A 15520-nucleotide genomic window follows, 5' to 3' on the forward strand; every position below is an offset into this window, starting at 1 on the left:
CACTGGCTGCTCTTCTAGAAGACCTGGATTCAAGTCCCAGCACCCACATAGCAGCTCACAACTGTCTGTAACTCCTGTTCTAGGCGATCTGTTCTAGAACTCTCATACACACAAAATATGTGGGCAAAGCATTACTATACATAAAATAAATTTAAACAAAGAAATATTCTGCGTCCAACACGTCTTGCCATCCTCCTCCTGGCACTGCGGGTTTTCCTGGGCTAATGGGACCCTCCCTATTTAAAGCCCGTTTCCATCTAAGGGCCAGAGGGACCCAGATAAATTATAAGTCACTTCAGATAGTGTCTCCCCCAAGACTGGACAGGCTGAGGGCTTCCGTGCTCTCCAGGACTCCCCAGTGAGGCCTCTGGCCTTTCCTCAGCCACATCTCCTCCTGTCCTGCTGGCTCACCTCTGCAGCTACAACCCCTTCTTTCCCGCTCAGAGCCTCCACACGCAACATTTGTTCGCTCATACCTGGCTTCTCTCTGGTTATGCTTGGTGTTTTTTTCCTTCATCTTCTCAGGATCTGCACAGCGGTCCACCCTCTCACAGAGACCTTACTGTCTGTGCCATCTAAACTTAGCTCTCCCATCTCACTGACTACACCATAGCCCGGACTTAGCAAAAATTTGACAAATATTTATTGAATGAAGGGCAATCTGGAATACAGCATTGGAGAACGCCGAATGGAAAATAAGCAAGCAACCAAGGAAACAAACAAGGTGAGATTAAAACAGTGCTCAGAGAAAGGAGGCTGCAAAGGGCTCTACATATCAGCCAAGACCAGAGTGAGAAATGAAGCTATGCGTCTGGGATGGCTCTCTGGGGGAGCATGACTCAGAGCCTGTGGCCAGAGAGAAATGAGGCAGGAGGAGTAGTTAGAGACCTAGGAGAGGTGGGGGCAGGCAGGGTGACCACGGGGCATCTTTTTTTTTTCTTTTAAACAATTTTTTATTAGTTATTTTCTTCATTTATATTTCAAATGCTATCCTGAAAGTCCCCTATACACTCCCCCTGCCCTGCTCCCCAACCTACCCACTCCTGCTTCCTGGCCCTGGCATTCCCCTGTACTGGGACATATAATCTTCACAAGACCAAAGTCGTCTCCTCCCAATGATGGCCGACTAGGCCATCTTCTGCTACATATGCAGCTAAAGACATGAGCTCTGGGGGTACTGGTTAATTCATATTGTTGTTCCTCTTATAGGGTTGCAGACCCCTTCAGCTCCTTGGGTCCTTTCTCTAGCTCCTCCATTGGGGGCCCTGTGTTCCATCCAATAGATGACTGTGAGCATCCACTTCTGTATTTGCCAGGCACTGGCATAGCCTCACAAGAGACAGTTATATCAGGGCCCTGTCAGCAAAATCTTGCTGGCTGAAACTTAGAATACCCAAGATACAATTTGCAAAACACATGAAAATCAAGAAGAAGGAAGACCAAAGTGTGGATACTTCATTCCTCAGAATGGGGAGCAAAATACCCATGGAAGGAGTTAAAGAGACAAAGTTTGGAGCTGAGATGGAAGGAAAGACCATCCAGAAACTGCCCTACCCGGGGATCCATCCCATAATCGGCATCTTTTAAGCCAGTGGCAGGACTTGAGGATGACAGGAAGCATTCACACCGTGGACAGCTGATCGCAACACAACCCAATTTATAGTTTCGGAAAGGTGCTGGTGACCATGAGGGTGGCAGACTGTGCGGGGACTTCAGTAGAGAAAGACAAGCCAGCTAGTAGGTCACCACAGTAGTCCCCAGCAGGAGATGATGCTGATCTCAACTGTGGACTAATGTGCTCGCTTAGTTTAGCATCTTTCGGGGAGGAAGGTCTCAATAAATATGGTCTGTCACGGTTACTCTCACATACTAAATATGGTGACAGGTGAACAGTCAATATGTGCTTACTCATGTTGTGGATGTAATGATGGTGGCAGTACGAAAAATGTCCCTATGCTAGGGCAAGGTGAGCTCAGAGCATGGTGGGGGCTTTGAGAAAATAATAATATGTCAAAAGCCCTAGTGGATCCCATAGTCTCGGGCATTTGAACACTTGGTCTCAAGTTGATGGTGTTATTTGGGGGCACATAGAAGGTGTGGCTTTGCCGGAAGAAGGATGCCACTGCGGGTTGGCATTGAGATCTCACAGCCTCACCCTGCTACCAGTTTGCTATCTCTCCCTGCTTTGTGCTTGCTGTTTGAGATGTGACCTCTTGGCTTTCTGCTCCAGTGGCCATGCCTGCCTGCCCAGGTGCCTCTGTGCTGGCTGTGCCTGCCTAATGGTGACTGTGATGGACTCTTATCCCTCTGGCACAATGATCTCCAATAAGCCTTCCCTTCGATAAGTTGCCTTGATCATGGTATTCTATCACAGTAGAATAGTAAGTAAGGCAAACGCTGCTGTGAGAAGGGGCTACTTAGTCTTAAATAACCAGGGACGCCTCCCGGAGGAGGTGACCTTTGGATGCAGAGCTGAAATGCAAAAGGAACTAACCAGGAGAGATCCAGGAACAGAGAGTTCCTGGCAAGGGAGACTTCGAACATAAAGTCTTTGGGTAGGCGTGAGCAATAAAAATTAATGAACAGTACTCCCAAGATGTATTAAAGTTAAGTTGTTGGGCTCTTAGCCTTGCAATTGATTTTGCTTTTCAGATAGCAAAGCCAAGCTTGGGACTGATGACACCCGGACAGAAGGAGGTACAAACTGCACCAGAGTATCCGATCCTAGGAAAACCCCTAGAATTCAATCTCAAGGATTGTTTCCTGGGATGACAGCCAAGCCTTAAAGAGGCAGAACACTGCTTTCACTTTCTCTCCCTTAGGTACTCAAACCCAGCCAGCAAAGGGTTTGTTGGGAATTACAAACTGGAAAGCAGTCAGGCTAGTAGTGCTAATTAAGGCACGGAGGGGGTCCTGCAGAGTGGGGCTCTCAGGCCAACCTGGGGTGTTTTGTTTTTAGTTCCAGGCTCCTGTCTTATGTCTTGCTCCAAGGGTTTAAGGCAGCTAGAGATAGCAGAGAAGGCCGACTGATGTGATAGCAGGGATGGTGTGGAATCTTCTCAAATTCCCAAACAGAGGTTAGGCATGAAGTCGCAATTTGTTTGGTTTTTTGTTTTTCCTTACTTGATTCCTACATCCAGGAAAGACCATGAAGACAATTTTTAAACACTTCCTTTAAGGCACACTCTAATCCCCAAAGGTAGGTGTATGAGTATGTTAAATTATGCAATATATAGATTATGTTATACAGTGCTTTACTGGTGAGTCAGGAGCAACTACCCATGCTGACGGAATCCCTTTCCCTGCCCTGAGATGCAGAGGAATCAGGTCACCATTCAAAGGCAGGACATTGGCTCCAAGCGCTGTCCCTTCTACTATGACAGGCTCAGTCATGAGTCACTCTCCATCCTAAAAGGCTACCCCAGTAGCAGTACTGTCCAGACAGCCTTTTTCCTGAACCCTACCACCCAACCCCATCCTCCAGACATACTTCAATCCTTAAAAACAGAAGAAAAATATGAGCAGAAAAGATCTGACTCTGGGAGTGAAAAGAGCGAGTCTTGATTTTGACATTAGTCCCTTGGTAGAAGGCAAGTACAGTCAGAATTCTTTCCTTTGGAGACATGGCAGAGGGAAATGGTGTCTTCTACTCCAATAAATGGCTGTATGTCAAAGCCAAGGCCAATGTGCTTAAAACCTCACTTCCCTTCTCTCCCTTTTCTTCACTCCTAAGCCTGTTACAGGAAATGGCAAACAAGAGACACCAGATCTGACAGGGAATTAGGGAAGTCCGCCCTTGGCACCCCAGATAACCTGCTGAATTCCTCGACCAGTGAGAAGTCTCTGTTATATCATAGCTTCTCAGTCTCAGAGTCACTCTCAGAAGGAATTCCTTGGTATAGAAAGTCCAGTGAGTTTAAAAGTGGGATTGGCCAGACGTCTTGGGTTTGGCCTGTGGTCCAGCTGAGGTCTCAGCATCCTGGGGACAGCTACATTTCTCCATAAAAATGTCATTAAGAGAATGACTTTTGACCTTGCATATGGAAAGAGAGATGAGATATAGGAAATTTATTTTAACCATTTGGTATTTACTATAAAGTGATAATGTGAATTTACTTATAATTCATATGTATTATGATGTTATCCACTAGGACAAGTGATTTCTTCTTACACCACCTGCCAGTAATGGGTACTTGTTCCTTCACCTGCATGCCATCTGCTTTCATCTTGTTCCAAGGACCAACCTCTCTCCTACACACTAGACACCAGCCTCTCTGTCATTTCAACGCTGCCCCGAATCTCTAGACTTCCCTCTTTGAGGAATAAGCACGTCAGCTTACAATCACATTTGAAAAGCTTCATGTTATATATTTTATATATAAACTGCACCTCTAGCTATCCCCCCTCCCACTTTTTTCAATGACTTTGTAGCAAAACTCCTTCCTGGTGTTAATTTGGACCCAGTGTCACCACCCCCTCACCTTCCGTTCTCTCTGAAGCATCTTGGCTTCTGTACACAGCATTTCATAAAATGTCTTCGAGCCAAGATCACTAATATCTTTTCCAAGTCCAAGAGACAATTCAACATTTAACTCCTGAGTCCCAGCCTTGCAAGCCTGCTTTTCCATCCTTGTCCCACTCTGCAAACGGTGCCTTCATTTTTTTCAGTTACTGACCACAATTTTCTGAGTTTCACTAGCTCCATTCTTTAATTCACTTCCTTATCCAGATCCTGGTGGCTTTAATAAGACCTCTTAACTCCCCTTCAGTGTCACTACTCTAGTTCAAACAGTCCTTGTCACCTGCCTGAACTACTGCAAACCTCTACCCTTGGCTTTGTCACAGTTCCAGTCTATTATAGACAGCAGGAAAACAAAACACAGGGTTATGCGGGCCATACTGATGGGGCGTCTAAACGTCTGGTGGGACACAGCTTCCAATTCTTTTCTGCCAGTCTGTCTCACAGCTCTTTCCTCAAAGTCACCTCATGGGCTAGAGCGACCCCGGGGATGCAGTGCTTCCAGTCAAGCTGGAGGCCAGAAGGACAGCAGGGGACAGAGGGGAGAACCCCCTGCTGCACTGTCTGCCTCCAAGTAGAAACCTTGGGAATCCTGCTGCCTTCACTCATTGGCCAGTTCTTACACATACACTGCAGCAAAGCAGGCTGGGAAATGTAACAGACAGCAGGGAATCGAGTTAGAATGCCAACTCCTTTGTTGACTGTTGGCAGAGATGCAAATTAGCACAGTCATTGTCGAAAACATCATGGACATTCTTCAAAAAAGTTAAAAATAGCCAGGCGTTGGTAGCATGTTGATCCCAGCACTTGGAAGGCAGATCTTTGTGAGTTCAAGGCCAACCTAATCTGTAGCGTTAGTTCTGGGACATCCAAGGCTACACACAAAGAAAACCTGTTCCAAAACTTTGATAGATAGATAGATAGATAGATAGATAGATAGATAGATAGATAGATATTGAGCCACCACATAACCCAAGGATTTTATGTCTGAGTTTTTATCCAAAAGAAATGAAATCAGTGTACAAAAGAGCTCTACATGTTCACAGTGCCAAACAGCCAAGTCAGGGAATCAGCACATGTGTAGATCAAGGAGTGCACAAATACAGAAAATATAACAAGACATGCACATGCATATACATACTACAGAATACTATGCAAGGAAGAAAAGTCTGTTATTCACGACAATACATCTAACTCCAGAGGACATTGCATTAAATGAAATACAATAGGTACAGAAAGACAAACGTATGATTTCGTGTATCTAGAGGAGCTAAGTCAGTCAAACTCAGAGAAAAAAAAAAAAGAGTAGAGTAGTGGTTTTCAGAAGCTGGAGAGATGTTGGTCCATACTCAGCCGGGTCTCTGTGGTCAGTAACTATGTATGGGACAGCAAGTCGCCATGGTTTCCATGTGTTTGGGTGTGCCCCTCATCAAGGGTTCATGTGTTGATCTTTAATCCCCATTCTATGATTGCAGGATAATTGAAATCCAACTCAGGTGCTTACAGTTTGGGACTTTGGAAGGCATCTAATACCAGAGAAGGTCTAGAGCCCCCATGGTTGCATTTCTGGTGGATTTGTAAGAAGAGAGGGACCTAAACACCCAGATATCTGCCTCAGGACTCCCCCCTGTAAGAACATCAGGGCCAAATTGGCTCTTCACCCCAGGACCAGAATGAGGATCAAAAATAAAATTTTCTTTTGAATAGCTTATTTGCTCTGTGGTATTGTATTACTGGCAAGAGATGATCACAGTGCTTAAAAACCACTAAGCCATATTTTTATATGGTTTCGCACAAAAGGGATGGCTATGCTGAAGTGATATGTGTGTGTGTGTGTGTCTATTAAAAGTTGTCAGGGGTAGAGGTACAAGCCTTTCACCCCAGTACTCAGAAGGCAGAGGCAGAAGGATCCTTATGAGTTTGAGGTCAGCCTGATTTACACAGTGAGACCTGGATGATGAGGGATGACCCTCACTGAGTCACCATAGAAACAGATACAGACACTGTACACTTCCTGAAGTGATGCAGCAGGAAGCGCACACAACAGGCTCCCAGAAGAAGTCATGAACCTAATCAAGGCTCTGACCTACCCAAGAGTTTATAAACCACAGAGGACAGACGATCATTCTAAATAAGTCAGTGAGGGTCAATGGACAAACTTCACTTGCTCCCTGATTGAAACAACCTGACTCAGCAGGGGAACCCTGAATACCCACTGGGTTATTGGAGGTCTTAAGGGACCATGGTTTGTTTACATTTACTGGTGATCTTATTAACATCTTAAAAGGTCCTTATCTTTAGAGACAAATATTGAAGTATTTGTAGTTGAAATGATATGGTATATGGATTCAAAATCCACTGTGGCAAGGAGCAGACAGATAAAGCCAGAGTAGTCATGCAGTGGTCGATTGAAATCTGTGATGTGAAACAGTTCTTTAAATTCTCAAGCTTTACAGATGGTACACGCTTCCATAAAAAAAAAAAAAGGTCTTGAAGAGTTCATTGCAACTTCCCATCTTATGTTACACGACCTCCCAACACCTCCATCCTCTCACTCCTATGACCTCATCCCCTTTGGTTCTCCATTCTCTCACTCCTATGACCTCATCCCCTTTGGTTCTCCATCCTCTCACTCCTATGACCTCGCCCCCTTTGGTTTTCCCAGCAGCTTCCTCTGCTGCAGCCCCACTAGCCTCTGGCACTCTCCTGAGCTCCTGGCCAGCATAGTTTTGCCACTGGGCTTTTATAGTCTCTGCCCCTTCTCCCAGAAGGCTCTTCCCGTAGGCATTTGCATGGCTGATGTTAACTTGGCACCCAAATGTCACCTCAACTGAGAACCCTTCCCTCACCCTCCTACTGAAGGAAAAGAATCCCCAGCATTGTCTCTTCTGTAGCACGTCAGCAGTTGACACTGATTTACATCGCAGCATGTCCTCTTACTGTGGATCACAAGATCCATGAAGCCTTGTTTCATTAGCCACAGTGCTCTAGCTCAAAGAATGGAACCCCAGATGAAACAAGCCACTGAGTGAGTGAAAGAACATTATTTTCCTTTCAGATATTTGCTTCAATCCTGAACTATGAAGAGAATCCCTGAGATTCTTATCAGGCTAATGATCAAATGATGCCCTAGTAGTCCGGAAGGTTTAAAGGCAGAGAGATGGCTCATGGGAGACACAAAAGCAAACGCAGACAGCGTCCTTCCCAGAACAGAGTCCTTAGACATTGTTCTCCTGGTTAAAACAACCAGAAAGGATGCTAATTTATAGTATAGGCAGAAAAGAAAAACCTTCTTACATGCTTCTGCCTTTATGATCTATAAGACACACTCAGATTGAAAGAAAAACTGCTTTATATTTTCTTGAAGTTAGTTCTTAACGCTCTGTTTCATTGTGGCTGGCACGATGTTAGGCGGTGGGCTTATAGGAAGGACCCAGACAGATCTAGGAAGAGCTAAATTTAATCAAGAAAAAAAAGCCCGAAACAAAGAAAATTACTGATTGGGAGAGTCAGAAATGATGGAAATGCCTGTAATTCCAGTGCCAAGCTGGAGAGCCAGCAGTCACAGTGATTCTCAGCTTCTCATTGACTTCAAGGCTGGTCTAGTTGACATGAGACCTCATACCCTAAACCCCAGAAGATTTTATGGTATCTACTCTTCAAAGTGTTAGAAATATGTTATTATACATTATTATTATCATTATTATATACCTAGAGCACATAAAATATGATTTTCTCCTGTCCTTCTTGAGACACTTATTAAATTTCATATGAAAGCCATTTTAACAACTAATTGGATATTTGCCCTAGAAACATCACAGAGAAGACAGAATAGCATAACAAATGCCAATATACCTAGACTTAGCTGTAATTAATGTGCCTTCTTCATTCTGGTTCCATCAAAACTTGATTATTAAATCCCCACCCTGCATTTCCTCCTCCAAATGCTGCTACAGTCTCACATTGCAGCGCTATACAAACATGCTTGCTTGACTCTAAGTCAGTGTTCCGTGTTTTCCTCTTACCAAAGCTTATTATTTCCCCCAACTCAATTTAGGAATGAAGATTACAATCTAAGAGGTCAGGAAAATTAGTGACAGGCTCCAGAATTCCTTAGTACGATTCGATAAGAGCACTGACGGTTACACTTCCATGGTGCATTATACACACAATGGTATTACTAGACTGATCCAGTGTTTTGGGGTTTTTTTTAAGTCCGTGTGGGAGGAGATAGGGAAAGTCACAGTGAATTGACTGCACCTGTTATCTGGACATTTGGCATTCTTAGCAAGTGTCATGCCCAGGAAACCGATCAATACATGACAGGGAAGAAATTGCATTATCATCTTCAGCGTGCTAACATACACAGGTGCTGATGATCCAGCTGAAAGGGGATGAGCTTATTAAATGTGACACGCTGCAATTTACATATCTCACCCTCCAGATGTGAGGGTCGTGGAGTGAGGGGCACAGCAGGGGACACAGCTGCAAAAAAATGGTGGCGTCAACCCTTTGACTGTCAGTCTGGTCCGCTGAACAAAGAGGGATGCCCAGCTAGCATGACTGACTGCTTCCTAAAGCAGACCTGGCTTCACTTTACTCCTCTGCTGCCTTCTGGAACTGCATTGGATGGCGAGTGCCTGAACCTAGCTGGTCATGCTGTGCACTGGCCCTGTCAGCTTCCCAACAGTGAGGATGAGTGGGATACTGAATACTGGATCCTTCCTGCTCGAAGCAGCAAAAGAAACTGACTCTGTCTTCAGAAAGAAGAGTGTAAACCAGAGTATCACCTACAGCCAATCCCAACACAAAATCAGGAAGGCCTTGACCTTGGAGACTGGTCTGCTTCATCCTTCAGGTAGTTAGGATTGGGAGCCTAGGCTACCGGGCCTGTTTATTAAATTTTAACGGAATCTAAAATTGGGAAATTGTATTTCTCCTAGGTAGCCATTAGTCTCATCATGCCTCCTTATACATATTTGTCAACTTCCATGACATTAAATACCCAGAGGAAGTAACAGTATAACATTTAACTTGTCTTAAACTAGGGGTTCCTAATAGATATACAGTGTTGGAGGAATGAAATGTCAAGGGGGTAATTCAACATCTGGAGTCGGACAAACAGTAAAAAACAATACAGCCAAGCACGTGAATCCTTGACGTGAATGAATATTAGGATCTCACACCTATAAAGTGAATGCCAAGAGACATAGGATACCTTCCAACCATTGCTTGTGATGTACACAGGCAGGAGAGTGTCAGCTTTTGCTTAGGGGAACCTTAACACCCAGAAGCCAATGGGACAGTGTGACAGACTCCAGCCTACCTTACATCACCCAGACTCCCCTGCAAGTGACAGCCCTTCAGTCTAGCTCCATCCTACCTCCACCCACTCACCGCTCTGCCATCGTACCGCTTCTAAGTCAGATATTCATGGGCGTTGGAAAGCAGAAATATTTAATACACAGTTCTGATGATTGAAACCTTGTAATGCACACACTTAAGACTATTCTGTCTCCTCGAGTACACTGTACTGTATCCCATCGCCTCTGAGCCCCATATAGAGCTCTCTCAGTCAGAGTTCCTGAGGGTGGACCAACATTTCTGGGGGAATATGTGTTTTCCTCAGAAAACACATATTCTCCTGCAAAGGAAGAAGACAAAAAAAAAAAAAAAGAGAGAACTATGAGTCCCCAAATCAAACATGCTCTGTAGTTCAGACCACACAGAGGCCTACAATCTGCTGTCCACAAAACAATGGTGCCAGAATATGACACCCCAGTCCCAGCCAAACCCAGGCTCTTTTTCTTCACAGATAGCCTTTGGCTAGAGAGCCCGGCGGGGGAAGGGAGGGATTGATTCACCAATCCACAGCGAAAAAAACCTCACATCCGATTCATTTTCTCACTTGTTCTAGTGATTGCCAAGTACATCCACATTCCACAAACACAATCCAAGAGATAGGCAACACTATGACCAGTGACATGTCAGGAAACCAGCCAAGAGAGACTGTGGCCCTGCCCTGCAGAAAAGGAGTCACGGCCACATTAGTAGTGAGACTGCTGGTAATGATATTAACAGTGCACAATAAGTATTAGTGCAGAGAGGCAGTTCAGAGCTATCTTGTCTGGCTCATCTATTGATTCCAGCTATAACGGCATAATATGGATATGGATGTGTATATGTATGCCAGCTGCTAACATTATACTCAGTCTATATCTTTTTATTCTAGGGCTTTCTTTGTTTTTTAAGAATTTCATTCATGTATAGAAGGAAATATGATCATATCTATCCCTCACACATCTCTTCCAGGTCCCCTCACCCTTTTTTGATAGCTCATTGTTTATCACTACCCCTGGAACACAGGAAGCCTATGGGTGGCCATATCCTCAAAAGTGTGTGGTTATCCCTCCCCCGGCAATGGCCACTCAGAAAGGGATGATACCTGGAGATCATTCCCCCATCGCCACCTATGCTGTCACCTATGCCATCACCTAAGCAGTCACCTATGCTGCCACCTAAGCAGTCACCTATGCTGCCACCTAAGCTGCCACCTAAGCAGTCCCCTATGCTGCCACCTATGCTGACAGCCAACTGAGCTTGCTGCTCATGTCCAGTTACGTGATATTTTCTGTTCTACCTCCTTCGTAAGGTAGTGGATCCCTTCCCTCCCTCTCCTCAGCCCCAGTTGGGCTCCCAAAGTGGGAAGTAAACCCAGCCAACAACCCTGCCCAGACGGGGAGCTACTCTCTGACTCCTGCATCCTTGCTTCTTCCCTCCAAGGCAAACCTTGGGTTCCTGTGACCCAGAAGAACCTTCGGGTGGTGCTGAGGCAGGAAACGGCCTTATCTTTTAGTGTGCCGGCTCTTCCTTGGCTGTTTGTGTGCAGACGGGGTTCAGTTGACCAGGCAGATCTCTGGCGTTAGCTCTTCCTTCCCTGCTGTGTTTGAGGGGGACTCTAAGGTACTTCAGTCCTCTATGGAGAACCTCCTCTCAGCCTTGAGCCTTGGCCATGTTTTTGCTATGAAGGCTGAATGTGATCAATATTTGAATTTAGGCCTCTTTTTCAGCTAGGTTGGAATTCTGGGAGGAGAGATATATGACCCACCAACCAAAGACATGGTCTTTATTCTTTTTCTCAGCTTACTGCATGCAGATTGTACCTCTTCTTTATTGGTGGCCCTTTGACGGGATATAGTAGAAACCTGTTGGGTTAGAGGCTAGCAGGGAGTGTCCAGCAGGGTCAGGCTCTCTCACAGCCTAGTGACTTAGGGCTCAAAGACACAATAGCTCTCTGCTTATCACTAGTATAACAGCACCCCTCTCTCCTATCTCCCTTCCTCCTCTCTCCTCTCACCACCATCGTATCTAATAACAATGCCACACACAGAGCCACCAATACCAGCTCCGCTGCTATGTTTTGTTCATGGCTTGAACTCTGGGATTCATAGGCAGACGGATTGGTCTTCAGCATAATGATGTTGGTAGGTGGTGTCCCTTTAAGAGGTGGAGCCTGGCAGAGTGTGTGGAGGAAGCTCTTGCTGGTCCTTCTGTAAGTTGTAGCTTCCTTGATCACCATCCCACCTCTCCTTTGTAAATGATGTCATCTACCGTGAGGTGACTCAGCTATGACAGAGGTGGGGCTTGCTGGAGTTAGACCTGTGCTATATGGAGTGTCAGCCTCTAAGACTGGGAGCTAGATGCATCTCTTCTTTCCACATGCTCACCCTCAGGTATTCTGCCACAATAACAAAACCACCAACAAAACCCCAGACTAATACAGCTACCACACTAACAAAACACCATCACGGGTTAACTGCCAATATCAAGAGCTATCAAAATGACCCTCGTGACCACTGCCACCACCACAGCCCACTTCAAATACCACGGACGCTCCCATGAACACTGGCAGCCCCGTGAGTGTTTGGAGTCGAACTACAGAGCGCTAGAGACACATAATCAATCTTTTGCTGGTGTTGGGATTACCTTGTTCTCCTCTGGAGTGAAGAGGATTCGGAATACAGATGGCACACCAGGGGCTACCTTGTGGCCGATGTCTTTGGGGCTGATGATTTTAAAGTAAGGTGAGCTTTCTTCAACAACTTTTACCATCCGTGGGATCTGCAGGAGAAACACGAGATGGTGATATTATGTATGAGAGAAAGGCAGAGGAGAAGCACAAACTTCAGAGTCGAGCACAGTAAGGGCTCCGTCTACTCTTTGCTGGGTCTATGGCCTTGATCAGGATTTCAGTTGCTTCAATGCAAAGGGAAATCATATTTACCCTTGTCCTAAGGGCTTGACAGTCGGTCTTTACGACACATTAACTCTACTTTTACTAACATTATTATTCATGTTTGTTAGGGCTCAAAGTCTGTGTTCATTTTATAGCTGAAACTGTCTTCTAAAACAGACTACTCAATACACACACTCACACACACACACACACACACACACACACACACACACTCACACACACACACACTTCACCTCCCGCCGCTGGCACACAGCAGAGTTAAGCTGCCTGTCTCAACATTTGGCAAGTGCTTGGGGAAACCACATCCCATGACCATCGCCCCCCCCCCCCCGCCCCTCCCCGCTACCCCTTCACTCCCAACATGGGCTCTCAAGACCATCCCCCAACACACCCCGGGACATGATGTGCCATTCCATTCTCACAATGGCTTTTGAGCTTTGACACAATTCCCTGGGCCACAGAGGAGGAAAGTGCGTCAGCTCCACACAGCCATGGGCATTGGAAGGGCTGATTCCACCCACCCTCTTCACGGGAACCTCAGCAAGAAGCAAGAACAAAAAGCAGACAGATAACCCTTAGCTGATCTCAGGGCAGCTTCAAGCAGTTTTGTTTGTTTAAGGTCTTAGCCTCTGCTCCCCTAGTCTTGCCCAGAGATATGTAGCTCTATCCCAGATTTAAGAAACACAATTACAAGGCAAAAGGGAGTGGTCAGGGGTGGAGTGTCTATACACACAGAAACATACACACAGACAGGCACACGCACAGCAGGGGAATGGTTTGCTTGGATTTTTCTGGTTTTAGAGACAAGATTTTCCTATGTAACTCAAATGGCCTCCATCACACGGTCCTCCTACGTCAGACTAGGACTGGGACCTTACCTGCTAAAGAGTATTTGTTAATGACTCAAAATGGGTAGGGGGAATGTGTAGATTTCATCTTCCACTTCTTGTTTAGGGTCAGGCAGAATTACCAAGGGACCTTTAGCCTAGTACCTCTTCATCCTTACCAGCCTGATAAAACCCCAAACAGTGTAAACCAGTAGTAAGAGGGGAAAGGGAAATTCTACATAAAAAAATGACTTGTTGGCAGCCCCATGTGAAAAGTCCTAATGTCTATATCATGTGACTCATCCCAAGGCCTGGCGATGTGACCCTGGTCACCTTCAGTTCTTTCTCATCTCTCTACCAAGCCTTGAGTTTCTGTCCTGAGCTTCTCTTGCTAATGACACTGTAGCCAGAGACAAAGGCGCTAACCCAGGCCATGTACCATTGTCCACAGAGTGGCTTTGCTGGCATTCAATCACCTTATTGATCTCTGAAAGGCATCGCTGAGTCCTTTAATGAGCTACTGCGCTGAATATACCTCCAAGCCTTCCTGCTCGCCTTGGTTCCTGCACAGACTTATCTCCTAGTTTTTCTTGTGGCTCAGCTCTCTGCGTCCATATTCCTCCATTCCTATTTGCCTTCCCCCTGGAGTTTAGGGCTGCACTGATGCTCTCCCTTCACACAGCATCTGGTTATTTCTGCACTCAACTGTGCTCAAAGCTTCCACACAACCCTTCTCCTGTTACTGCCAGGTGTCAAGGAAAGCCTCTGGCATAGAATTCTTTCCTTTGAAACAAACCTTAGTTTATCTTTAAAGAAGAAGACATAAGGCTGGGCAAGAAACCCTCAGTTGTAATTACAAAGGAACAGGGCATGGATACTGAGAGAAGCCTTCTGGACACAATCCCGAAGGCTGTTTCATATAACAGGGAGAAGACCACAAAAGGAGAGAGATTCACAAGGTAGAGAAGGTTTTTAGAAATACAATGTGAGGACTATGAGTATACATACTCACATTTGCTAGTCCTCTGAGCAGATAATCCCTTCAACTGGGGTAACGGGGTCTACAATTCAGAGGATGTCTGCACGAGTCTCGATGGAATCCTAGCCCAGCTGGTCAGACACAAGCACTCCCCGCCACTCATCAAATCCACACTTTTTGCACCTGAAGTTGGGGCGTGTAGCTGAAGAGATGGCTCAGCCGTTAAGAGCACTGGCTGCTCTTCCAAAGGACCTGACTTGGATTTTAAGCACTCTCATGGTGGCTCACAACCATCTGTAACTCCAGTTCTAGGAGATCTGACGCCTTCTTTGGGTCTCTGTTGGCCGTGTACATGCATACACGTAGGCAAAACACCCACATACATAAAATAAAAATAAATAAATAGTTTTTAAAAAGGAATTTAGAGCGCATGTTGGGAGCTTGCCATCTGTCGGGCACTGCCCTGGATGGTACAGGTAACAACAATCAGACCGAGCTTTGTGTTTCTGAAACTTGAAGTCAAAGAGCACGTTTGCACATTATTTCCCTATGTCCATCATGTTTAAAGAGGGTAGCTAAGACCCCGAAGAATCTAGCTTACTGAACCCTTCCTCCCATGTCCTGGAAAAGCTTGCCCATACCAGCGAACATACTTACTTTGTCGTTGTTCCTTAAAACCAATGGCACCTCATAGACTTCACAGGGAGAGTAGTTCTGGAATATGATTTCAGACGGAAAGGGCTGGAACAAGGCCTGATCCAAGTCAACTCTGGAAAACTGCAGTTGGGAGACAAAATTATGCATCCTATGGATTAGTGGTGAAGGTGACTAGGGTAAGTAATGCAAAGACCGATTAAAATAAAAAACACAAGGGCCACTCAAAAGGGGAATCATCATAATAGTTAAAATTAGTGAAACTGTATTAATCAACTTTACTA

General features: G+C 45.4%; 1 protein-coding gene across 1 annotated transcript in view; it reads right to left on the minus strand.

Annotated features, from left to right (window-relative positions):
* Nucleotides 1–15520, minus strand: part of Hydin (HYDIN axonemal central pair apparatus protein) — a 361694-nt gene that overhangs the window by 303861 nt on the left and 42313 nt on the right. Inside the window, exons 4-5 of the mRNA XM_085843582.1 lie at nt 15240–15359; nt 12506–12640 (exon numbers count right to left, since the gene is read on the minus strand). Of these exons, the coding sequence (XP_085699708.1) occupies nt 12506–12640; nt 15240–15359 (255 nt within the window). The remainder of the gene's footprint in view (nt 1–12505; nt 12641–15239; nt 15360–15520) is intronic.

The sequence above is a fragment of the Mus caroli genome, unplaced genomic scaffold (genome assembly GCF_978045245.1).
Source record: "Mus caroli unplaced genomic scaffold, Mus_caroli_1 scaffold_10, whole genome shotgun sequence".
Taxonomy (NCBI): Eukaryota; Metazoa; Chordata; class Mammalia; order Rodentia; family Muridae; genus Mus; species Mus caroli.